Source organism: Lichenostomus cassidix, chromosome 7 (assembly GCF_008360975.1).
Source record: "Lichenostomus cassidix isolate B80296 chromosome 7, HeHo_3.0, whole genome shotgun sequence".
In the NCBI taxonomy this organism is placed as follows: Eukaryota; Metazoa; Chordata; class Aves; order Passeriformes; family Meliphagidae; genus Lichenostomus; species Lichenostomus cassidix.
In genome coordinates this window covers 21966355-21992820 of record NC_139488.1, presented here as the reverse complement: position 1 = coordinate 21992820, position 26466 = coordinate 21966355, and the positions used below count along the sequence as shown (strand labels likewise).

Sequence of the window (26466 nt, the reverse complement as noted above, 5' to 3'; positions counted from 1 at the left end):
TCCAGATGCTCTCTGGCTGCTTCTATGGAGAGTACAGGGCCAAACTTGGAATGTGAATTAGCTTTTCCTCTACTTCCCCACAGTCAGAGACATGATCTCACCTGTGTTTTTTGTGAAAGTCTGTTCCTGTTCTCTTGGGAGCAGCTGCCATCATTATTCACAGTCATGAGTGCAGTATGTAATACCTGTCTAGCCTAGCAGCTGGAGACTGGTGCCCTGCTCCTGTAAAGGGGATTTCAGTAAAAATTAAGTAACCTTGAATTGATTTGTCCCCATCAGTAGTGCAGGTGAAAGATTGACTCTGTAGTAAAAGAAGAGAGTATGCTCTATGGTTTCTGGTCAGAGAACTCAAATATGTAGAAACAGGAATGAAACAGGTCTGTATATATTATAATTTGCTTTTCCAGTGCTAATCTATAAAGGTGCACATTTCTGGTAGGAAATCAGACCATGTGCCCAGGTGCTACAAGCTTATTTGTCATTCTTCCCATCCTTACAGGTGTTCCAGTACCCCAAGGCCTCCCTTTCCAGAGAAAAGGTCTTACCCATGCACCAGACCAGCGTTGATGGGGTAGAAGACATGTCCATGCTGGGAGATCTGCATGAAGCTGGCATCCTGCTTAACCTTCACCAGCGCTACCAACAGGGTAACATCTATGTAAGTGCTCAGGCTGAGCCACATCCCTTGTGGCTAATGGTTTTTGTTTAGCTTCAGGGTTGCCACTTTGCATGTGAAGTACTGATGTTATCCTTGCCTCTTGAGGATAGGAACTGGAGGGGGTTTTCTGCCTTGCCAGCTCCATCATCCCTGGGAGATCCTACCCCTACCAGAGGGGCCTCTTTGCATCTATGGAAGAACTTCCAAAACATGAATGTTCGGCTCTAAGCTTTGTGGTAATTGTGCAGCTCTGTATCCTCCATGAACATTCATGTTTGATGAGCTGTCATTCACATTCCCCAGGTTCCCCGTTATGGCTGTTCCATGGTTTATAAGGCCAAGCAGACTGGAAAGTGTAGCTGTTGCTGAGTATCCCTCCTGATCCAGACAGACGAAGCTACTGCCTAACAAAACTAGGAATGCAAACCTGTTGCCTAATTCTTCTGCTTTTACATGCAGTTCTGCCTTTTATTTTTTCTATTGCTCTGCTCTCCTTGCACAGATGAATACTCATAGCATCTCCTGATTTCCCTCTCAGACCCTCAGGAAGGAGATGAGTGTTAGGAAAGGGACTTGTGAGCAAAAACACATGTGGGACAAGACACCCCTCAAGTGCTGAGATGGCAGTGCTCTGCTGAGACTTGGAGAGGACAAGAAGGATAGATTACAAAGACTGCCTTACCTTGCTTTACTCTTATCTTGCGTGTCCATGCTATGTGCACACAGAGTTTTTCAGAATATGACAGGAAAAATGTAAATCTCTATCTGTGTTGCATAGCAACTGTTATCAAGGCAACCAAACCATATGCACCTGTATTCCAGTAAATTATCAGTGAAGTGACCCTGATTCTGAACCTTCTCCTGCACTGGATGCAGGGGAGACTGTAGATTCTCTCTTTTTTTTTTTTTTTGCTGTACACCCCCTTGCCTGTTGTGTATCAACACAGCCTTGTGACCCTGTGACAGCACCCATGTTGACACACAGTTTTGCTGGCCCATATCCTCCATGCTCTTCTTGTCCTGTGTTTGACACATGCTATGTGTCTGTGCAGCTTTTGGCCCATTTGGGTATATTCCTCCTGTTTCTTCTTCCTCACACCTTAAAATGCAAGGCAGGATTCTCTTCCTTTTCAGTCTGTGCCTTGTAGCAGAAATGCCACAACACCAGCAGTGTGACAGTGTCATAGCAGCCCTATCTCCTTAAGCCATTCCTCTAGCTCTGATGTGTCATTCCTTCTTTTATTCAGCATTAGTTCTGTGCCTTCTCCATCCATGCATAAAGGTATTAGAGTTTAACACCTTTACATCTTGTTTTTTGCCTTTGCATAGTGCATGAATGTCAGCTGTGTGCCTCAGATCTGAAATTTTTTGAGATTTATGAAGGAGCCTGAGCTCTGTAACATGCTCAGCACTGGGAAGAACCCCTCAATGTAGGATTGTTAGCCCCACCATGAGTTCCTAAAGGGGATTCTTTTTGATCAGGGAGTGTAGGTAGCAGTATATCTAGACTGGTGTGGCATCCATAATTAATTTACTGCAGCAATACTGACAAGCTCAACAGTACCTTTTGTTTTCCAGACAAGTACTATTCAAGTTCTACCCAACTGTTGAAGGAAATCATGTGAACACAGCTACAGCCTGCAGCTTTTAGGCATGCATCTTCCCTCTTCATTCTTGCAATTCCTGTATTCCTTAACAAAAGTAGACCCAACATAATGTGAGTGATGTATAAATGAGCCAGGGACTGTACTGCCACATTTTGTGCTGTCCTGAACAATGCCATACCTAACCATCCAAGTAGGATCTATTTTCCTGAGAAGTGGACTTGCCACATGTGGCTTGTCCTGCTCTGGAGAGTTCTTTGGGAGCAATTACTTTGCTGATAGAGTAGCTGGTATGTACATGGTTTTACTGCTATTAAAAATTATGGATAGAAATTGTCTATAAGGGAATGCATGTGATGAGGAGACTGCAACTGGGAGGTGGAAAAGTTTCCAGGAAACACCTTTGAAAGAGATGGCTATACTGGAAGAAGCTCTGGAAAGGACTTTCCAGAAGTTCTCTGGAAAGGAGCTCTGTTCCCAGAAAGAGGTGAAACTAGAATGGAAAATGCAAACTGAAACATCAGAGAGGAAAAGATGCAGTGAAGGTTTGGCAGAAGAGTTAGAATGGACATCTCTGTCTTGTAGTCTCTGGAAAATTCCTGTTCCTCATCTGCTTGTACAATGCTTTTTCCCCAGTTAATGTTTTCTCACTCATGCTTTCCTCTCTTGCTCTCCACCTGTGTGGCCAAAGATCACCTGCTTGCTTACTGCTTTCATTGCCAATAAATTATATTTCTGCTCACAAAGGTCCCTGTCAGAGTGTCCTCAGGACTTGTTCCTTGCTAACTTGTTCATAGTCATAATGCAGTTGGGCCTAGGTGACTTTTTTTTCCCTTGATGATCTCTGACTGCTGCTTTAATAAATAAGTTAAAAATATTTTGGTAACTACAGCGTCTTATCAGTCTGGCTTCTGGCTTCAGAGGTTGGCATTGCTATAGACCCAGATCTCATTTGTCAGGATGAATCTTTCTTGTCACCAAGTGTTTCATTTACAGCTTCTCCAGTGGATGCATTCAAATGCTTTTATATCTATGTGGTGACTCGTAGTTAGTTCATGGTTTGGAAATAATGCTAGATGTTGTCCCTGACCACAAAGCTTGGCACCTCCTGCAGCAATCTAAGTGTTTATTCTGTCTGCTGAGAATGGGTATTCCTGGAGCAGAGCAGTCCAAGATGTCCCTGTGAGGGAGGCCACGGCACCAGCAGCAGAATTTAAGCTGGTTGTTGACCATATTACAAAGCCATCATTAGGAGAGAGGTGGCACCATTGCTCTGAACTGCAGCTCTCAGAATAACTGGATTTGAGCTGGTTGGCTGAACCGAAAAAGTCATGCCCCAAAAAGCAAAATTAATTTCCTTCTGACTTCACAAAAGAATACATCTGAAATTCAATATTGTGCTCTGGGTATTTTATTTTAAACTTTCCTACCTGTTTTTTCAAACTGTGAGAATTTCAAAATAATTTTTAAAAAAAAAAATGTTTAGAAAATATAGAAATGTTTTGACTTGAAATCCAGAGCTTCATCTTCAGCTGTCAATTTTGATTTGGTTTACCAAATGATTTAAGCTGTTCCAAACAGCATTTTTCAGCAGAAGAAAAATTACATGCTTTAGTGGTTCCTTGCACATGTGTGTAGTGTGTGTGTGTCTGTGCCCCAGCTCTTTATTCAGGAGGTCCTTGAGCCCTGCCAAGCTCCCTCCACTTAGGACTGTGGATAGGGGCATTGAAGATATCTCCTGACACTCCTTCAGTCCTGGCTCTGCTATTCAGCTTCAAGCACAGTGCAAAATAGCTGGGTATGAAGATGGCTTTGTGTTTTTAAATTGTGTAAGTTTAATTTGACAAACACAACAGGATAAGAATGTTATATTGTAAAGCAGCAAAATTCAGAGTGCCCCATCCATACCCAGTTGTGCAGCTCCTTCCCTGGGGTTTGACACTCTTTGCCAAACTGTGGAGCTCTCTGCTGAAGCCCAACGTCCTTATTTAGGCTTTCTCCTTCACCATGAGTTATTTCAGGATCTGGGTTTGTCGTGAACTTTTTTTTTTCCCCAGGAACTTCATTTCCTTTCTGATTTTTGTTTTTTCCCCCTAGACAAACATTGGTTCCATCTTGGCATCAGTAAATCCCTACAAACCCATCCCTGGTCTGTACAGTGTGGATGCCATAGACCTGTACAGACAGCACCGGCTGGGTGAGCTGCCTCCCCATATCTTCGCCACCGCTAACGAGTGCTACTGCTGCTTGTGGAAGCGTCATGACAGCCAGTGTGTTCTGATAAGGTTAGAAATGGAGAACCAGCTACTCCATGGCTGCATCGCACGCCTTGCTCCTGCTCTTCCATTTGCACTGACATCTGCCTAAACCCCCACACTATCCTCCCTACCTTTGCCTCATCCCTGCTTGTCACAGCGGAGATGTCATGTTTATTCCTAGAGATCACTTCTGTGCTGCGGGTAGGATGGTCATCAGCTCTGTTTGTCCTGGATTTGTGAAGGAAACATATGCTTTTTCTTAACAGTGGAGAAAGTGGAGCTGGAAAGACCGAGAGCACCAAGTTGCTCCTGAAATTCCTGTCAGCCATGAGCCAGACCTCCCTCGGGGCCCCTGTGTCTGAGAAGAGCACTCATGTGGAAGAAGCCATCCTGGAAAGCAGGTACAGTCACCCTCATGGGCACCCAGCGTGCTGGGTCAGCCTGCCTCTGGGGGGCCCTACCTTTGGGGGGGCCCTGCCTTTGGGGGGGCCCTGCCTCTGGATGGGCTCTGCCTTCTGGTCAGCTGGGCCATAGATGGAGCCAGATGTGGGTAGTGAGGATCACGGAGCAGAATGGTGTTACGTCAGGGAAATGCGAAGGTTGCGGTCTTGCTGGGATGCCTCACCCTGGCTGCTCTCCCAGCTGTCCATGGATGGATTAGGCTTCTTTCCAGCAGCAGTTTGGGGTGTGCATGGCAGCTGCAGAATTAATGCTCTGGCTCTTGATTGTAGCTGTCCTCACAGTGAGTCCCTGCCATACTCTGACTCCTGGTTTCCTCCATTAGCCCCTGCTCTCCCCTGGCCTTCCTGTGTTTCAGGCTGCTGGTATGTCTTGCCCTCAGGAGCCCCATGGGCCACCTGGCAGCTCTCATGCTGTTCTGGCAAGTGATTTCATGAAGAACCATCCATGGGAGCTGGTACAGGGAACAACCACCACCCACTTAAACCCTGATGAGGCATCAGGCAGGCAGGGAAGTGCATGGCGCCTGAATCAAATGTGTTTGAGACAGAAGCTGGCAGCAATGAGGGAATGGAGACATGCTCAGGGAGAAATCCTTCATGCCAGAAGAGCTCCTGACTCCCCTGAGGAATGATAACCCATGCCAGGGCAGGGACACCCCTAAGGGACCATGGCCCATGGGTGATCTATGCTGGAACAGGGAGAAGAAGGAAAAATGTATCAGGAAAACCTGAAGAAGCCAAGTGTGGCCGAGGAAAACCAGAAAGAGGCAAAGAGCAGCAGAGAAAATAAGGAAACAAAGTGTGACAGAGAGAAGCAGTCCTGTGAGTGTGACGCCAGGCTCCTGTGCTGCCTTGTTTGGGGAGTTTTGAGGGAGTGGGTGTAACCTGAGGTTAGTGTTTGACTTAAGGTGAAGAGGCAGGAAAGATACATCTGTTTTATTGTGTCCTTGTTTCCCTTAATACTTGAATTATATTTAATAAATAAAATTAAAATTTCCCAGCACAAGACTGTCTTGCCTGTGACTGAAGGACCTTGCTGGGGGTCCTGCAGTTTGGTAATGTCAGAGTTGAGGCTGCAGATTGGTGCCAGATGGAGGCTATGATAGTTGCAGAAATCTCCAGAGGAGGCAGCTGTGAGAGCATTGTGGGTTTTAGGTCCTTATAAGCAGAGCAGCCTTGAGCAGAAGGGCTGCTGTCCTTGGACCTGGTGTTCCAGAGACTGCTGTTGGATGATTTATCCTTTGCAGGTGTACAGCTCTTAGCTGGCATGGAGAAAAAAGCTCTGAAAAAGCTCTGAATTGGAAAAAGCTCTGAAGAGCAGTACAGTCATGACTCAAGATTTGCAAAATCTGCTTTAAGGCAAGCGGCTTAAAAGGCTCAAGCACTCTTAGCAGTTAAGTGATAACTTGACAGTGATCCAGAGAGCTTATGATGGTGGATAGGTGATTCCTGAGTCTGTAAGACGCCACAGCTGTGAGCTGGAGTGAAGTAAGAGATCACAACCAGTTCGTGTACATCTCTAGAGCTACGTGAGCTATTGCAATGGGAGTGCAAGAGAATCTGATTTGTCACCTTTTCTCTGAAGATGAGAAGCTGACATCTTGGCCCAGACCCAGAAGCTGCTGCCACTCCTATGGACCCTACCTCACGTGTTTGGAGTTCAGCTACACTTGCTCTGACAATGGCCTTCCTTGGGTTTGCTTATGGTGAATTTTCATCCTTGCAGCCAAGCACATATTAAGGAATAATGTTGGATTCTTTCTCTGTTTCATACAGCACGGCAAACAGAGTGTTCATCAGCTTTCTATCACTTGCTTGTGTTGAAACATTCCTGCTTGTTGTATTTCTGATAAATCAGGCTCTGAAAACTCCTTTGGCACTGTTGATTTTGTCTCTTTTTCTTGTTGAAAATATCCCTCAGTTCATTAAAAATTCTGCTAATTTCCAGCTTTTTTCTTGCTTGCTTCACTCTGAAGGTCCCTTCTCCATGTTGGGTGCCACGGCTGACAGCACAGCCACCTTTCCTCCTATTCATCCCCCCAAGTCTTGAAATCCTTTTGTTTTCAACTGTGCATCTGAATCCTGAAGCTGCATATGGTGCAGTATTTCTAAATTCTAGACTTTGCTTTCTGCTGCCCTGCTGAAACTGGTTCCCATCATTTTGAGTCCTGGAGCTCATCCTGCCCACATCCAGTGAGCAGCCAGCATCACCTTCCTGATGTGCTGCCCTGCCCTGCAGTTCAGTGCAGCCTCAAGGACCATGCTGTGATGTGCTGCTGGCCCTTGTTCCTGGCTGAACCAGCTCACCCTACCCTCTGCCTTGACACTGCTGCCAGCCTCAGACACACACCTGCTTATTTCCTCCCCTATGCCTGAAAGACTCGTGTTTGAACCCATTTTGCACTCGTGTGTGAGCCCATTGCCAAACTAAACTATAAAGATATGTCCTTGTGCTTTTCTTGTATAATTTAACATGATTTAGAGCCACAAAGGTTGGCTAGCTGGCTCCAGCACTCTCACTATGTCTGTGGTGGTCATATAACATAACCCTGTCCTCCCTTTTTTTAGCTGTCCCTATTAATATTGTTGATTCATGGCATTGGTGTGCTCAGTGAGCTATTTCTGTGCAATGTCCTTATTTACATACTTGTTTCAGAGGCATGGATCTTGGAGTTCAAATTCTCCAGGGCAAGGAACTTTCCTGATCTGTGCACCCAGATTTCTCTGACTGCCATTTCTGTGGTTGTAGTGTATTATAACAGAGAAATTTTCATTTCTTGTTACTTGAAAGAGATTGTTTCAAGAGATGTTAGGAAAATACTACCTGGATTTTCCTGAAGGTTGTTGAGTGTTTCCTTAACCATGACTCTCCCTTAGCTAACACTTGCAAGGCCTGAAGCTTTCTGCAAGCTCCGGGGGTGTCTGTGTTTGTGGTTATTTTTAATGCTGTATTTAGTAACTTGTGAATAATCCCATATCTGCCCCAGTCTCCAGTGGGACTGCACAATAGATCTGTGGAGATGTTTAAAAGCCAGTACTACTCAGGGTAATAACAGCAATAATTTTTATTTAAAACTATATATGTTTTAAAATTAGACGTGACAACATACAGGCTGTTCTTGTAGCATCTCTGTGATTCCTTGCTTGTCAGCCCTTCAGATTATTTTAGAATTGGTTTAATTGCAGAAATGAATATTTTAATCCTGGATTCAGCGTGTCAGTTTGAGTGGTTTAAGCTTTTCCCTTGTACTGTTCTGCAAAGCAAGTACCAAGCATTTTAACTTTTTCTTTCCCCTGAAGATAGGAAGGTGACCAGCAGACAAAATTCTTCAATTTATTGTCTGTCTGATGTTTGGTGATACATTTTTTTTTTCCTGAAGTGGATGATGTCACTCTTTTATTTAGAATGTAGTTTTCAAATCTAGAGTGTGTATAGTCCCTCTACTTGGAAGCCATGTGGCTTGTATCAACCTAAGCATGATTTAGGTAACAAGGGCTTGTGTGTTCCAGTATCAAATTTAAGTACTATGCAAATTGTTTTATTACTGTTTGTTAGTTTGAAGATGTTTGCCTGTAATTTTAAGAAATGGTTTATACTGGTCTTCTCTTTCAATGGTAGAAGGAGAAAAGATAGAATGGATATAGAAGTAAGTGGCTTAAAGCTACAGAGTGTTTGCCCTACATGTCTGATGCTTCTGAAAATCCTTGAAAAAATACAGTTGCATTCATGGGATGCTGCTGTGTTGAGGACACAACCTGGCTGGGTCTTGCCACCTTTTATTTCCTGAAGCCACGCTGGTGGGGAATGCCCTTGACTGTGTGAGCACCAGCTGCCCATACAGACTGGGGACTGATTTAATTAACTGCAATCCCAAAGGATTAGCATTTATCTAGCAGTGTGTTAAATTTCTCTTGCCATCCTTCCTTTCCCTTGAGATCTTCCTGCTTGTCCAGGCTGGTGCTGTAAGAAATAAATCTCTCATGGCAGAACACACTGTGCAAATGTCAAAAGACCGGGCACATGCTTTGTTTTAATGGTGTCCCATCACTAATCATATCTTCATTGCCTTGTTTCTACAGCCCCATTCTGGAGGCCTTTGGAAATGCCAAGACAGTTTATAACAACAACTCCAGCCGCTTTGGCAAGTTCATCCAGCTGCACTTCTCTCAACATGGACACATCCAGGGAGGCCGAGTAACTGATTGTATCCTTTTCTTCAGTGGACCACAAATGGATGGAGTGTGCGAAGATGAGGAGGAGCTCAGTGTGGGTCAGGAAATCCCTCATCAGTTTTTCAAAGTCAATTTACAACTGTGGGCAAATTTGCATCTTAAAGAGGGAAGAAGTTTTGTGTTTGTTTTGTGGCTCTAAAGCAGCAGACTCTGGAAACCTTTTGTCTCAATACTACATTAGGTAGGGACTTTCCGATTGGTCATCTCAACACTTAAAACCCTGGAATTTGCTACCTCAGCAGATCCCCCATGTTGATTGCATCCTGTTTGCTCCATGTAAAATTGTTCCCTTATGTTAGCTCTGCCATTGAATTTGTGATTGAGAAGAGTCAGACCAAACTGAGAATCAATATATTCTGTGCAATATTTGGGTGCCGAAGAGAATTATGTCTCCCTGTTTTGGGCTGCCATCTTCAGTGGACCTTGGAACCTTAGTCATAGAATCACAGAATATCTGAAGTTGGGAAGGACCTATAAGGATCAATGAGTCCAAATCCCTGCTCCTCTCAAGACTACCTAGAATGAAATCATATGACTTACGAACATTGTCCAGATGCTCCTTGTGCTCTGACAGGCTTGGTGGCATGACCACTTCTGTGGGGAGCCTGTTCCAGTGACAGCAAGGACAGTGAAGACTGGATATAGTCAAACTGTGTTGTGCCATGATTACTTTCTTCCCTGTATGCCCATGTACCCCTCTGCCAAAGGCTTTGACATGTCTTTTGTCCCCATGAGGCAGGTAAAGCTGCCCTGGCTACATTTCTTGATGTTGATGTTCAAAGCTGCTGTTGACTGCAAACCACATCAATTGCCACTGGAGTAGCAGCCAGATGAATTTACTGCTGTTGTAAATGACAGGCTTGGATTGTTTAGCCTCCGCTCTTTGTGCTGTTGTAGATTTAAGATAGTGATCTCTTGCAGGAGCAATGAGAACTGATGTAAGACTTGCTGTGTGCAATACAGACTTTCAGATTAGAGTGGCCTCTAATCTTCCTAGGTGTCCCTAATGTGGCTCATCCTTTGTTAGGTCCCCTATGCTCTATCTGGCTCTGCCCTTTTAAATACCTCTTTGGCACATCATATCTCCTTGGACAGTGAACAGAGAGGATGGTCTGAGATGATGTTTAGAACCACTCTTTACCTTGCTTGTTTCAGGGTTCATCCCAATGTGTCTAGAAGATTTTTTTGCCTATCATTGAGAAATCTGTGCTTCTGTCACTTAGATGTTTTTTCCTTAACAAGCTGTTCAGATTTACTGGAAAAGGTGTGTATCACCTCTGCTGAGTGCTGGGTGAGCCTTCTCCTCATAGGAGGTGTGGGAGTGCCAGATCACCTCCTGAATGAGGCTATCTCCGTCACCTCATGTAAACATGAGCTCCTTAGGTGTTACTACTGCAACTGTCCCAGCTGAGGAGAAGGCGGGGAGCAATGTTTGTTCTGTATCTATCAGAGCCTATTCCGTCCTTGATAAACTCTGGGCATTACAAAGAGACTCGAAGAAAAAGCTGTTTACTGAGGAGAAAGGGAGAGAGAAGTACCTGGAAACGCAGCTCCACAGAGAAGAATATGGGTGCAACTCCAAATGGAGGCATCTCTGCTCTGTTGTAGTTTACTTTGGAGTCAGGAATTCACAAAGGAGCAGGGCCAGAACTGACAAGGTTCAGTTTGTCCATGTGTGTGCTCAGTTGCACAGCCACAAAACTCTTGATGTAGAATTTATTTGGACAAAAACATCATTAAACAGCAAGAAGCCCCTCTTGTGCACTGGCCTCAGATATTTACCTATATCCTGGTCCTCTCTTTGCCTTTGCAACCGCAAGTCAGATCTCTTTCTACTGGCTGCTCTTGTATTCTTTGTTTCAGAACAGGGTGGTACATCAGAACCCCGGAGAGCGGAATTACCACATCTTTTATGCTCTGCTAGCTGGTGTGAGTGGGGAGCAGAAAGGTAATTTCATATTCTGGGATATGTCTCTTGTCTTCTTTCCAGTCCAACATGTGAAGCAGGTGTAACTCAGTTAGGGCATGCATATTTCAGGTACTTGATGTGTAGCTTCTTTTTGAAGGCCATATGGTGATTTTGTGGGAAACAGAAAGGAGAGTTGAGAGAAAGAGGCTGAAGACGATGGAAATGCCTTATGAAAAAAGACACTTCAGGCATTCTGAGCTGAAGAAAAAAGTCTGTGCAAAGTGATGAGGTGATGAAACTGGCTAGAGGCAGAGGAAGGGTAAAGAGTCTTGATTCAGTTGCTGGTAGGAACTGTTCAAGGAGTTAAAAAGTTGGACTGATAGATGTATTTTGAGAACAAACCTTCACTATAGTTAATAGTAGAGAGAAGAATTACAAAGACCAGCAACGTAGTGGAAGGACTAGAGCCAAAACATGTCTTTTGTTTGAACAAAGGGTTTATAGCTCTGTACTTGGGGAAGGGAGAGGTGAATCTGGAAAAGGGCACACAGAGAAAGGGGCAGCTGCAGGCTGTGGACGAATCCTCTTTGTAATGCAGCATCCCCTTAACAACATTTGTGTATATCTGTCCCAGGCACTACTGCACACTGATGGTGTTTCTGGAGGGGTCAGATAGGCAGGCAGGAACATGTTACAGTTGTACTCGGGTTTTAAGGGGCTGGAGAATTTCTTTATGCTTGTGTTCTGTGTGTATTAGGATAATCAGATGGAAGATTTGGGCCTGACAGAGTAGAAGGCAGTAGGGCTTCAGTTTTAGGGAGCACGTGCAGGAATGGCCACATAGGTCAATTCAGAGATCAGTCTAAAGCAAAGGAAAATAGTGGGGACCATGGTTATTAGCAATTGCTTAGAGAAAACATATAAAACAGATTGTTCAGCAGATCTCTGCTGTTCCTCCCCATCTACCTCTCCAAGCTGGTGTCCCAGGCTGCTTCACTTCCCCATCTGTAATGTGGTTTTGGCTCTTCATGATCCTTTTCTCCTTTCTCCATTGATCTTTTAGTTCTCCTATGCTCTCTTCAAAACGGGGCATCAAATCTGCAGATAGTGTTCAAGATGTGGTTGCACAACAGATACACAGAGACCTAACTCTGGATTGACATCTAGTTTTGTGAACTATGTTCAGTTTTTGACTGTTGCTTAGCACTTCAGAAATCTGACTGTGACTCTCTGAACTCTGTCTCAAGTGATGATATCTAATTTAGAGGTCATTAACATATATATATACACTTAAGGCTGTTTTTCTGTACACTTTTAGAGACAGAATTTAAATTTTTTTTCTGAGCCAATTCAGTATTGAGATATTCTTCTGAGACTCTGCAGCTTGGGATTTGACTGTTCTAAATAATTTTGCATACCATCTGCAAGCTTTGTTACAGTACACCCTCCTCTTCCATGAACTAAAAGACTGGTTGCTAAATAAGTTGTCTTTCCCCTGCCTCTTTTTCTTCTGTTGCAGAGAGCCTCTCCCTCTGTGAGCCAGAGACTTACCGCTACTTGAACCAGTCTGGCTGTGTGACTGATGAGAACCTGAATGATGTTGAGATGTTCAGTAAGGTCATGGTGAGTCCAGTCCTAACTCCTCCTGAACTTTTGGGCACAGTCTCATGGACTAAACATGCTGCATGGTCTAGATCTCACAGCCAGAATTTATTTGCCCTAAGCCAAAATTTTGTATTCAGCAAGTCTGAAACTCAGCTAAAACAAGGCTCAAAAGGTGGGTTTAGTGTACAGAAATGGGGGAATTTGGGAAACAGTCAGTATGAATAGTAATGTAGAATGATGGAGAATTTGTGGGGAGAAGAACCCCACCCCATAACGGTTCCTGGGAGTCTCCCAGATAGCCTGATTCAGGAAACCTCACATTGACCATTAGAAGGGGAACAGTTTGGTCTGAAGGTACTGTTCTCCAGAAATATTCCAGTAAAGTCATATCACCAGTGCAAATCACCTATTCTGAAATACTACAGAGATTCAAGAGACACCTGTAACTTTGTCAGAGGTTATGGGGTTGGCAGGATGAACATGCAAATTTATGTTTTATTTGATAAATGCTTGTTGGCCTGAGGGCTTTAATAATGTAGGTGAAACCAGATAGGCAGGATGAGCAGTCAGCTTAGGATTTCAGAAGCTCCTGGTTAGGTGTGATTTAAGGGAAGGAAATACCTGTGCAGCAGAAGTTTCAATGGTAATATGGCATTTATTCTTTAGCTGAGGAGATGCTGGAGGGAAGAAGGGAACTAGGACCCCAGAGTGCCCCATTAACAGGGTAAATGCATGAAAACTAGGTCCTTCCTCTCAAAGTCAATTTATGCCCCTGGCTCACATGCATGCACTAAGACAGAGGGAATGTGCCATACTTCCTCATTATCTGATAATCTCTTTCCAACCATCTAGCAGTTAATGCTGAAAGCCTGATTTTAAATCTTGCTGCATAAATCTACTATACTAAGAGAGAATAAATTAAGGGAGTTATGTGGATCAGAGTAAATTAAGTATCTTATATGGATCTGTCCTTCAGGGAAGAAAATAAGGGAGAATGTGGAAGCAATCCAGTAACATCTGTAACCTGTGCTGCCAGTGTTCAGGGTAGGATTTCCTCCTACTCTGTTCTTCCTGTGACAGACCAGCAATGGCAGCAGCAAAGTCCAACTTGAGGATGGGGCAAATGCTCACCTACCTTAGATGGCAATGAAGCAGATGTAGGAGACAATGTGAGACAGTAAAAGTCACTGACAAATCTATAGCTGAGAGAGGTGTTATGCCACCCCGTTTCATTTGGATTCATGGTGACTATAAGTCTGAGTTTTACATCTTACCCACACTGGACCTGAGTGTGGTGGTTGTATTGTACTTTACTGTATATACAGCTAACAGTAACTGTGTGGTTTTGCACAGACTGCCATGAAGGTGATGGACTTCAGCACTGAAGAAATCAGAGACATCTTCAAACTTCTTTCTGGCACACTTCATCTGGGAAATGTTGAATTCATGACAGCTGGTGGGGCCCAGATTACAACAAAAGCAGGTAGGTAGGACACTAGAAACTTGGTAAAACCAAGCAAAGCCTCATAAGGCCCCTAATAAAGCCCTTTCCATTGTCCTTTCTCCCTCTGTTATGCTGGTCTGCAGTGCCTTCACCAGCAGGTTCTGTGTAGTTTAACCCTGCAAAAGCATTGCCACAGGATGCATGGCTCCAGGGTACCAGTGGGATTTAGTTGATTTGTGGCTCTGTGCTCTAGGATATTCTCCATTTGTGCTCCTGGATATTCTCAGACTGAGTCCAGAGCCTCACAGTTTCTCTTTTGCATTGAAAGGGATAGAAGAAAGAGGATCAGAAAGGAGCTTGAGCTAAAAGTGATCTGTTAGAGACTTTCCCCCATCTTCATTTGAAGCATTTGCTAGTGTGCAGTCTGTTAGTTATCCAGTCTGAGTGGGTCTGCAAAGTGAGTCCCTAAACAGACAGAAGCAATAAATATGTTTTACAAGTGCTTCAGGTCTTAATTAGCTCTCTTAACATCCAAGTTTAGCAATCCTGTGCTCAGACTGTGATATTGTGCTTTTACAAAAACATACCTTCTCATGCAGTGTTTTGCTGGTGATGAGCTTTACACTGGGTTTTTCTCTTCCTGTTGCCAGCAGAAGGGCTGACTTACATTTATATGTGACTGTGGTCTATAATGGATATGTGAGCTTCAGCCTGGGTATGTGAGCTTAAAGCTTTGGATATGCCTGAGAGAATTAACTGTTCTCTCAGAAGGGTGCTGGGGTTTAGTCACCTGCCCTGTAAGAATCCCTGGGATTTCCTCACTGCTGCAAAAGTGATGAGTGATGGGGATCCATGCAGGAGAAAAAAGTGTGTTTTCCTTTGTTATTAGTGCTGAATGTTGCCAGTGACCTCCTGGGCTTAGATGCCTTTCAACTTTCTGAAGTACTGACACAGAGGTCCATGATTCTGCGTGGGGAAGAGATCAGCTCCCCTCTCACTGTGGAGCAGGTAAGTGTCCTAGTGTATGCTATTGCTTCTGCCACTTCTGCATTTCCAGGCCCTGAGTCTTCCTCTTGTGTCACCCATTCCAGCCTAGGGCCTCCTGTTTCCTCTGGTATTTTGCCCTTGTTGGTAGCTCAGGTCCCAGTGTTGACTCTGCTTTTCAGGCTTTAGAGGAGAGTTCACTTGCAGATTCCAATGCACAATACTGGTTTTCAGTCACCTTCAATCACCAGGAACTGGTCGTGCTCATGTCATGCAGAAAGTACATCAGATGCTTTGTGTGTGCGTGCTTTAACCTTGCAGATCTCCCAGGTGATGCTGCATTTACTGGAAAGCAAAAGCTGGCACACAGTTCCCACAAAACATCCGGCAGATGTTAGGCTGTTACCCCACAGTGACAGTTCTTTCCGTAGCCATACAACCACAAAGGAGGACCGAGTAAACTGATACATAGCTCTTGTGGTGTTGATGATCACTTGAGGGCACTCTTGGTGTTTTAGGTCCATGCACAGATAATTGTAGATCTGTCATTAATAAAATGCAAGACACTGGAGTAATATTGCTAGGATGGAAGATGCATTGTGTTATAGCAAAATGAACATCTGTGATGGAAATCATGTGCTGGCACAGACCACAGAGGGTTATCAATCCAACGCCTACATTGGCAGAGAAGCCAGAGTTACTAGACTTTCTCTGACAGATGTCTGTCTAACTTTCCTTCAGATTTCCCATGGAAGGAATTTCACAGCATCTTTAAGTATCCTGCTTTAGCTGCAGTGGAGTCTGGAGTTGAAAAGATTTTCCTCATATTTAGATTACCTTTGACATCCCAGCTGTCCACCTTACAAGCTTTGGCTTCTGTGAAGTTTTTCATGTGGTGTTCTCTTTTCTAAGCTAAACAATCCAGTTCCTTCAGTGCTTCCTTGTAAGTAATTTTCTAAATCTCTTTGTCTTCTGTCTCTGTTTTCCCGCATCTTTTAAGAAATGGAGTGCCCCTAACTGGGCACTGTATTCAAGCTGAGATCTCAGCATTGCTCATTATGGTAGAGTAGTTGCTTCTTTTCTTGCTGTGAACACACATGCTAATATGTCACAAACTAAGCTTTGCCTGTAGGAAATAGTATCTTATTTTGCATAGTCCGTGGCCTTTCTTTGCAGTGAAATTGTGTGAAAATTAGTTTTCACCCTGTAGTTTGTGGTAGATATTCTCAGTATCCAATACTACAGTTTTTCTTCTCAGCTGTCTGTCTTAAATAAGCCGCATCTTTCTCTAGCAGTGTGTAAGATTGGATAACAGATGATACCAGAGGCACTTCATGCAGTCCACTGCAATGGTATGCATTTGTAGGATTTACAAGAATCTCCCTGAACAGAGCTTTCCCTGGTGGTAAAGGGAAAGGTAGCTATTCCTGACATCTGTGTGTATTGGACCCCACACTTACCGCTTGCAGCCCAATGAAGTACCAAGGCCACAAGAAAACTGCGACAGCAAGTGGATGCTGCCGTTTAGCTGCCTTCACTAGGTGAGCCTGCTGCACTCAACACTGGGCCTGTAAAGACTGTTCCTGCCTAAGCCCTCAAGTGCTGCACCCACCTATTCCACTTGTTGTGGGGATAGAGTTGCTGGGGATTTCTCATTATGTAATGGGCTCATTACCCATCTGAGCTTTGACATTTCAGTGGGCTGAATGGATGAACTGGCCTAAAGGCAGGCAAAGCTGGGAAGATGAAAGGCGCCTTTGAGATCTCATTTGAGCCATATTGTGGGGAAAGTGACTTTGCTTGCAGATGGATGGGGAGGTCCTGTTCCTGGAAAATGTGTCCAACTTACTGTGTAGTCAGATATTCTACAGAGGCATGGCCTTGAGGGCATTCTTAGTCCCAGCTAATAAGATCATATGATGGAGAGAAGAAATACCCAGCAAAGGCATGTTCACCCATGCTTTGAAATGTTATCTTCTGTGGAGAAGGGAGGTTATTCTGGGCCAACTTTAAGCTGCTGAAGAGGAGGTAGTACCTAGGAAGAGAAAGGAGGAGAAAACCAGTGTAGTTGGGTGAAAAGGAGGATCTGGCAGGCTGTGCGTCACAAGTTTGTGAGAGGCTGGAAGGGTTTAGAGGCAGTTGGCCAGTGCCATTACCAAAGAGGTCATCTTATTTAGGGTTGTAAAACTGAAGGGGGTGAGGGTGCATTTAGAAGATCTCTCACTGCCGGTCTGGCCTACTGAAGAAATTGCCCAGCTGGTGTCACAGGTGAGACAGGGGAAGCAATCTGTAATCTAGTTACTGCAGTTTATTTATGAAATGACAAGATTACAGCTATCACCCTACTTGATTATCTCATGTACTTGCTTGCTCACCCCTCAGCATTACATTCTCTAGATGTCAATTTCCTTTCCCAGTTAGGAGTTTGCTGCTCGTTCAGGAGGGTTGGGCAAAAACTTATCTGGGTTTATATTGTGCAGTTGCAGTTACCATTCCCAGGTACTACCAGCCAAGGGACTTGGGCATGCCCTGACATTTATCTCAATGTCTCAGATCTTCAGGATCTTTCCCCACTTCAAGCATCTTTCTTCCAGTCATGATCTTTGCCATCTTCTCTTCAGTCCCCTTTTTCTACCCTCTGAGATCATGTCTTCTTGTTGGGGACCCTTATTTTTGGCTTCCTCTTCTTTCCAGAACCCTAAACTCTGGTTTCCCATTCTGAACAGTGTATGTGCAGAAAGACAGCACATGATCAGACTCTTAATTTGTGGTTCTGTCTCATGTCTTTTTATTAATTGGAGGATTTGAGGTGTGCCGCTTTTGTTTGTCCAAGTGTTACCAAAATATGCAACCAGCCCATTCCTTGTGCAGCTATCAGGTAGCAGACTTTTGCTTGAGATACCAAAAGTTTGATTTTGGATGCTCATCCACACGCTTACATACACCCAATTATCTACTGCCTGTTAGTGATTGCAATCTAAGTTATTTTTTCCACCTATGACACTTGGTTATGATCACTGCGTGGGATGTTAGGTCAACTGCAGGAAAGTCTTTCAACCCATGAACTTCTGGGGCACATATCCTGGCTGTTGGCCAGCCTAACTGGATTCCAGTAGGATAATGCTGTTTGCAGGAAAGTTTTGGAAAGGGAATTTTTGAGGGTAACTTGGTGACAGAATATTCTATTAAATCCTGCCCTACCAGTTTTGTGAGAACTGAGCAGACACCCATTTGACAGCTCAACTAGGAGTACTAAACCAAGATACCTTGCCTGTCACTGCAAATGTTGGCTCAGGTGATACAAATTACTGCTGTGGGCTTAGTTGTGAGGTATTTTGCCACCTTCCCTGCCCCAGCAATTAGTCCAAAAAAATGTCACTGATTTTGTTACTTCCTTCATCCTCTCAAGTTCAGTTACCCAGAGATTATACATGGCTCATCTGTGGGTGACCTGGATATTTGAAAGCTTGATACATACAAATACTGCACCATACACAGCCAGTACAGAGGCTGAGACACCTGAAGAGGAGTGGAGGAGGCTGAAGTCCCATAGAATTCATGTGGCCCTTATGCCTTCTGTTCTCTTTGTGACTCATTTTTTTCTCTGTATTTACAGGCAGCTGACTCCAGGGACTCCCTCTCTATGGCACTGTATTCCCAGTGTTTTTCATGGCTCATTAGCAAGATTAATACAAAGATCAAAGGCAAGGAAAACTTTAAGTCTGTGGGCATCCTGGATATCTTTGGCTTCGAGAACTTTCAGGTCAGGATTTTGTTTTTTCTGGGGTGGGTTGGTTTTGGAGTTGTCAGTGCATACAGGAAGAAATTTTGGTGGATTTGCATCCTATTAAGGATAGCATATAAGGATAGCATTCTGAGGTCTCTCCACTGCCACTTTCCCCTGAAAGCAGAAAGATACATTTAGCTGCCCATCTCTGCCCACCATATTCATATAGGCTGATGTTCAGGGTCTGGTTTGTCACACAGACCCTAAACAGATATGCTGTGATAGGTAATACTGAATGTTTTATTTGTATGTGAATTTAATGTCCAAATCCTACATGTACATTGTTTGTTTACATCTGTTTTGCATTGTGTGGAGAATCCTGCATGTAATGCTTCTAACTAGAGCTGGTGTGGTGCGTACGTCGAACAGTCATATAGTGACTGCTCAGATATTTCACCAAAGAGAAAGCCTGGAGACCTAACACTTAGGGAATTTATTTCTTTCTTTGAATAAGAGAAACATGATTGTCTTTAGCATGCTTTATTATGATTTAGGCTTACTGAATTAACCTTGCATGGGCTACAAAAGCTGTTTTCCTAGTGGACGTGTCAATACTCTCCTCATGTACATCATGAACACCACTTTGTTCTCTAACTTTACCCCAGGCCTGATACCTTCCCTGTTGCTACTATAGATTCTTTTAGAGCTCAGGAACGAGAGTGTGAAGTTTTATAATTGTTTCTTCTTGCAGGTGAATCGCTTTGAGCAGTTTAACATTAACTATGCAAATGAGAAACTCCAGGAATATTTCAACAAACACATCTTCTCCTTGGAGCAGCTGGAGTACAACAGGTGACAAACAGTGGGAGTGGGGCCCCTACTGCTTTTGTGGATAGTAGAAGGGAGGACATCATTCCTCCTGTGCTGCTCAGTCCCTACCACTGAAGCAGGAGAGACAGCTGGACCTTAGTACAACCCTGGCCATGGACATGTCTTGTTAAGTGTTGTCCATGTGCTTTGCCAGCATAAGTCACTTGTCTCCAGGAAAAAGCATTCTCCATTGTAGTATTTAGAAAATCCAGATTTCCTTCTGTCTCTCAGCTCAATGGAAAGTTCCTGGGCTTTAACCCATTAGATTACATGGTCACTGGGTGTATTACTGACTTTGGTAATGATTTACCTGTGGCAGTGGTGGTGTAATGCAGATTGAGTCTCGGTGTGCAAAAAAAAAATTCCCTAAAGACAATGGGAGTTATCTAACAGCTCCTTCTGTCCTAGAGATTCCTATACTCTGAAAGGGGCTCTCTTCCTCACCAAGATTTACATCAGGCTGTTTCCTGAGTTTGAGGCCTTCTGCACAGCTTTTCCTCTTCTGTGGGCTTCATATTGGATTGTATTTTGTGAAGTACCTGGGGTGTTCTAGATTATTTCTGCTTCTAGAGAAGGCTGCTAGACAAATACTTCAGTTGTTGCTCCAAAACAGAAGCCTTTATGTTTGTGAATGAAGGAATTGAATAGGGTCAGTGAGGGCAAATGAGAGCAGCCTTGTAAAGGGAGGCAGTTGAATAGGCAATTCATTAAATTCTAAAGATTACAAAATTGCAAGGCTATTTATGCGCTCACTTCTCAGGCCAATTCCACCACTGCAGGAGTCGTGTAAGAATGGTACCATCATGACAAATGAATTTTTCCTGATGATTGCATAGAAGTTTAAGTTCTGTGGTTGAACTTTGGAAGGAATGAGAAGATTTTTTAATTGCTTATGTATCAAATTATTCTAGGGTGACGTACTTAAGGTTCATCTTTCACCATATAAGCTCTGCTTCCTGTGCTTGAGTAATTAGCTTCATGTATCTCACCTTGATGCTTTGAACCTGAAAGTATGAAGCCTTGGCTGAAGTGTTTGTAGGCAGCACCTCCACCATCTTCAAAATGGTGGTCTTCACCTGAAAGGTGTCTGTATCAGAATGTCAGTAAGTAGCTTCACACACAGCCTCTAGTCTTCCATGGATTCCTAAGAGTTATTCTAGGCTTCTCTGAATTCTGAAAACAGAGATAGCCTGTATTATGGGAGTGTAAGAAGGTGGTAAGGGGGAAAAACACATTCAGCAGAATTACAGACTGTCATGGGTGATTTTCAAAGCACATGATTGCACTACTGTACCTATATCAGCTCCTTTTCTGAAAGATCACAGAATCATAGAGTCACTGGGTTGGAAGAGACCTTCAAGATCACTGAGTCCAACACATGCTCCAACACCACCTTAACTAAACCACGGCACTGAGTGCCACATCCAATCTTTTTTTAAACACATGTGGATGTAGGGCCACCCTGTAGACTCCCTGCATGTCAGGCCAAAGCTTATCTGTGTCATTGTCTTCAAAACTCTCCCTGAAAACTCTCTTCAGTCTCTTCTCCTGGTGGACCTGTGAACTGTGGTTCAGTCTTCTGGCAGATGTGCTTCAGGCCTGACTCGCAGTTTGGTGGGTCAGCTGAACTCTTGAAGCTGTGTAGCAAACTGTCCATCATCACCACTGCTTGGGCTGATGCTCATCACTCCAGAAAGAATACAGTCTTAAAATTCATGTGAAATTTGCTAAATGATGCTAAGGAAAGCATCAGTCTAAATCCCTGGATAAGAAAGGGTGTCTCATTTCCATCTCCTCCTGTTAGCAGTGCATTGTGTCCCCTGTTATTTTTCCTCAGCCACTGCAAAGCCTAATTCCTTCAAATCTTCTTGAGTCCTGGGACAGCTGCCATGCTCCGTTACTTCTGCTCTCCTACACCCCAGGACATTGGATCTTGCATTTCTCAACTTTGTTCTGTTTGTTCTTGCCTATCAGGGAAGGGATAAACTGGGAAGCCATTGACTGGATGGATAATGCAGAATGCCTTGACCTTATTGAGAAGGTAAGCAGTTACCTGTGACAGTTTCCAGGGATCACAGTGGGGACTGCTTATTCTCTTGACATCATCCCTGGCATTTCCTTGCTTTAACAGCTGATAGTTGCTTAGATGCTCTTCCCACAATGACCTGGCAAAAGTATGAGCTGTTCTACCCATAGTCCTGGCTCAAGAAAGCATATCTGCTTTTTGTTGAGAGTAAGATTAGAAAGGGTGTCACAGTTTTAGACAGGGATTAGCATTTAAGTAAAACCTTAATGTGAATTTTTCATAAACAATCTCCACTTATGTTCTGCTTGCTGAATGCATTAACTGTCCAGAATTCTGCTTTCAGCTTGAGCTTTGCTGAGTATAACTCAGGGGTTATTGCTCAATGGTCTGTCCAGATCTCCAGCTCTGTGTAGTCAGAGCTTTTGCTGACTGTAAAAGCCTGTCTCTTGTTTGGCTGTAGAAACTAGGTCTACTGGCTTTGGTGAATGAAGAGAGTCGATTCCCCAAAGGCACAGACAACACCCTTCTGGAAAAACTTCACAGCCAGCATATGGTAAGTAAGAAAATAACCTGGCAGGCAAATGATCAGTATGTTAGCCCCATCAGCATTTCAAAATCTAAAGTGAAGGTTTTGCTGATGTAAAATATATGCTTCGTGCGGGAAATTTAAAATGCCTTAGGCCCGAACCTGCGAGTGTTTAATAAGGCTGCACTGAACAACAGTAATATGTAAAGCAACCTGAGATTTGTCTCTTGTGCACATAGAGAAGAGGGAGTGTGCATTCCACAGGCTGCGGGCAGAGGAGGTTTGAATTGGCAGCATGGGATGGAGGTCAGGTTCTGCTGCTCGGCGACAGGACACGAGGCAGCACCCCAGGCACAGGATGTGGCTGCACAGTGTGTGGGTTTCTCCTGCCAGCTGACTCACAGCAGTCTGCTCCAGAGCGTGTCAAATCTGTCTCCTGGGGCTGGGGACGGCTTTTGCCTCATGACTTTTAATGAAAGCTCTCTTATTGTTCCTAATTAATTAAATTCTTTCATCCTCTTTCTTGTGTTCTGGACACAGTAGTGGAACGGCTTTTTCATGCAGGTCAGAAAGTTATCCTGGGGACAGAGAAACCCCGGTGAGATCACTGCAGCAATCCCTTACCATGTCTCTGGTACAGCCAACACTTTGTTCTAAATAGTAAATAGACTGAAAACAAAGCAAATTAAAGCCTGTAGCGTGGACTTATGGAATAATTTACTGTTTTAGTGAGAACACTGTCAGCAAATATGTTTCCTAGTCTTTTAATTTGGACTTCATCCAAGCTTGAAAACATACAAATTTGTATCCTTTATCTGATTTTTTTTTAAATTGGCATAGATGCAGATATTCTCATTTTTCATATTTGCATTCTACCTCTGCTAGTAATACTCATAACTTCAAATTGGAAATAATAGCAATGACTTTTGGTTGGCTACTTACAGCCTTGAGGAAATGTTTCCTTTTTTAGGCTTAAATTAAGGCCTTCAATTTAGTCTGCTGTGGCTTTGCCTTGTGTTATAAGTCAAGAAATGTGAGAATACCTGATTTACCTTTTTTAAAATTGTTGTTGGTATTTCTTAATACAGAACTAATGAATATTTTTAATGCATCACCTGTTTTGAATTTTCTTTCTGAACTGTCCCAAACACTTCAGTTTGTCTCCAAATGGAGACAGCTGCTCTTTCTTTCTGCTGTTTGTTTCTTAATTTGTCTACATATTTTTTTCTCTATTCTTTTCTGAGATAAATAATCAGACCAGAATGCAGTTCCCTTGGTAAGAAGGTACCTGTGGTTTATTGTACAGCAGCATGAGACTGCCAGTATTATTTTGCATTCCTTTATGCCCCACTGCATTTCGGTTGCTATTTTTGGTGATTTCTGTGCATCGAGTAGCCTTTTCATTAAGCTGTTCATAGTGTCACCTCTGTCTGCTTTGAGGCAATAGCAGTTAAGGTGGAACCCTAGAGAGCCTGCAAGAGATGAAAGAGGTTGTGTAGTAAGTGCAGGGAGGAACAGTGAAGTAGAGAGTGCTCTAGATTTGCATTTGCTGAATGCAAAAGCATTTTTTATACCAGTTAAAGTCTCTAATGCTGGCTGGAAGAACACTGGAAGACATCCAGCCAGCATTGCTGGGAAGCCTGAAGAGAACAAGCCCTCTTCTCTGTATTTTCTGTGGAATGCTGTAGTCTTAAGGAGGAAAAGCATAAAGCTGGGATTTAAGAGAATATGACCTCTGATACAATTGGAGAGAGGAGCAACAGGGAAGATAGGAGAAAGAACCAAAAGTGTTGTAAGCATGGGTGAAATATAAGGGCTTGGTAGAGAGGGAGAGGAGAACAGGATGCCAGTCCATGTGAGAGATCATGACTGCTACTCCAGTAGCAGTCATGTTTGGAGTGAAAGATAGGGAAGTTTGTGGCTGGAAAAGGATGACTGTGTGGAGGGAAGGGAAGAGTAATGAAATGGTGTCAATATGAAAAGAAAAAAAAACCCTATGAAATAATTTTCAGTAGCACTAACAAATTATCAGCGTCAGAAGCTGTCCACCTGCTAAATACTGCTAAAAGAACTTGAAGATGAAAGAGCCAAATTACAAACAGGATTGTGCAACATGTTACTTAAAATTTTCTTAGTACTTTTGTCTGAGAAGGTGGGGAATTATTTAAATTTTTAGAAAGTATTGTAGGAAACTATATGCCTGTAATTCTTATTTCACAATTGGGTAAATTCACAGAATGTGATCAGTTACCTCAGTAAAGAGAGGCTTGCAAAACACTTTCTTCTACAAGCATTGAGATTTTCTGCTGACTCACAGGGCAAGGCTGGACTGAGAGGAGCCTCATGAGACTGACTGTGTTGTAAAGTGAAAATGAAAAGCAGTGTACATAAATGTAAAATGCAGTGCCTGAAGGAAAACAGCCCCAATTTTACCTTGGAAATGATGGCCCCTGAACTGACTGCTGCTCTTCAGGAGCGAGACCCAGACAGAGGCTGTGATGGATAGTTCCATGGAAATACCAGCACAGGGCTCAGCAGTTATATAAATCCCCAAATGAAGTAGTAAAAGCTCCTGGGAAGCTAACAGAGCAAAAGTAGAAAATGTTGTTTATAGCAATGTATAATGTATAGATCACCTGCACTTTGAGCTGTGTATACCACTGGACCCCTCCACTCAAGAAGGGCTTCTATCAGAACTGGTAAACAGCAGGTCTGGGACAGCTTCAGTGCTACAGAAAACTACATAAAAGGGACCCTGCAGCGTGGGGAGAAGATGACTTGGGGGGTTGTGATGGGTTTAAAAGTCACACATGGCCTGTAGAAGATAAATGGCACTAATGGGAGCCAGGCTTAAATCCAAGCAGCTCTAGTTCCCTGTGTAGCTGTTTGAGAGCTCCCTGTGAAAGGACACTCTGGATGCAAGAAGTCTGCATGGGTTCACGTGTGGAATGAGCAAGTATTTCAAAGAGAAATCCATTTGGGGTTACTGGTTAGGCAGGCCTCATAGAAATAATTAGAGTTTGAGGGAATATTCGGATGAAAGTATGATTTACTTGCTTTGTTCTTATTCTACCCTATATAGCCACTGCTAGAGGCAGAATACTCAGCTGGATAGATTGTTGGACTAGAGCAGCATGGCCCTCTTAAACAGTTAAAATGGTTTTCACAGAGCAGAGTAAGGAGGGGGAAAATGAGGGAGAAAAAAGAGAAAGGAAAACTGAATATTGAATATAGGGGAAGAGAGGTGCAAAGAAAGATAAAAGATAGAGGAAGACAGGAGATTGGTATGTTATTTCCTTTGATGAAGAAAAGGTGTGTAGGTGTTATGCAAAGCTGCCATCTTCCTTGCATCCTGATCCTGTGTCCTGCACCACATGGTTTGTGTGGAGCTCAGTCTCCTCAGGTGTCAGACACACAAGAATTAACATTTCATCCATGGCATGCTTCCGCAGCCTTGATTCTGCAAGCCCTTGCTCACATGAGGAATGCCTTGAAGGGCTGGATATTTCCATCTTAAATTTGAGTAACATATTTGTAATGTAGCTGCAGATAGCTGCAGCAGATGTGGTCGGGCTCTGCAAGAGCAAAGGTCCTTGCCCATCCCAGCCTTGTCATAGTCATGGCAGAGTTCCTGACTGACTCTATTTATTCTTACACCAGCATTATAAGATGACTTCTTCTTTCATTTCAGAGCAACCCCTACTATGTGAAGCCTCGGGTGACAGACCATCAGTTTGGCATAAGACATTATGCAGGGGAGGTAGGTGTTCATGATGTATTTGGGAGATGCTTGGTATATTTTGGACTGGAGGGCCTCTATTTTAGATTCCAAAAACCAAGAAGGTCTCTGAGTTGTGTGTTTCCACACAGTTAGTGTCCCATACCAAAGCACAACGAGTGTGATGGGCTTAAAATAGCATGTCATTCTCCAGTACTATATTCTCCAATTTGGATGTTTGAGTTTTTCAGGTAACTTTTCATTTGGGGGATAAAGTCCTCCTTACTTCTGTTATTCATGTTGTCTTTTCCTGGATATTCATAATCAAAACTCAAAGGAAAAGACACAAAGAAAATTTGACTTTTGAGGAGGAGAAATGGCTAAATACCCCTTGCAGAAAGAAAAAGGTTCCCAAGCCCTCAAGGTTAAATGTTGTTCTTTTT

The 26466-nt window shown here is 43.5% G+C and overlaps 2 protein-coding genes across 4 annotated transcripts in view; both read left to right on the top strand.

The window, feature by feature from the left end:
• LOC146434732 (unconventional myosin-X-like) overlaps positions 1-9623 on the top strand; it is a 28019-nt gene extending 18396 nt beyond the window's left edge. The window contains exons 3-6 of one of the 2 annotated variants that reach the window (XM_085066671.1): positions 500-658; positions 4360-4547; positions 4787-4921; positions 9062-9623. In XM_085066671.1, coding sequence (XP_084922797.1) covers positions 500-658; positions 4360-4547; positions 4787-4921; positions 9062-9353 — 774 coding nt within the window. In that variant the 3' untranslated portion in view covers positions 9354-9623. The other variant, XM_085066672.1, reaches the window with a different exon arrangement.
• Positions 9624-11077: 1454 nt separating this feature from the next.
• Positions 11078-26466, top strand: part of LOC146434731 (unconventional myosin-X-like) — a 57782-nt gene continuing 42393 nt past the window's right edge. The window contains exons 1-9 of one of the 2 annotated variants that reach the window (XM_085066668.1): positions 11078-11162; positions 12643-12746; positions 14082-14211; positions 15062-15180; positions 18773-18919; positions 19635-19735; positions 21728-21794; positions 22240-22332; positions 25997-26065. In XM_085066668.1, coding sequence (XP_084922794.1) covers positions 12729-12746; positions 14082-14211; positions 15062-15180; positions 18773-18919; positions 19635-19735; positions 21728-21794; positions 22240-22332; positions 25997-26065 — 744 coding nt within the window. In that variant the 5' untranslated portion in view covers positions 11078-11162; positions 12643-12728. Of the gene's footprint in view, positions 11163-12642; positions 12747-14081; positions 14212-15061; positions 15181-15974; positions 16100-18772; positions 18920-19634; positions 19736-21727; positions 21795-22239; positions 22333-25996; positions 26066-26466 lie in introns of those variants that run through there. The other variant, XM_085066669.1, reaches the window with a different exon arrangement.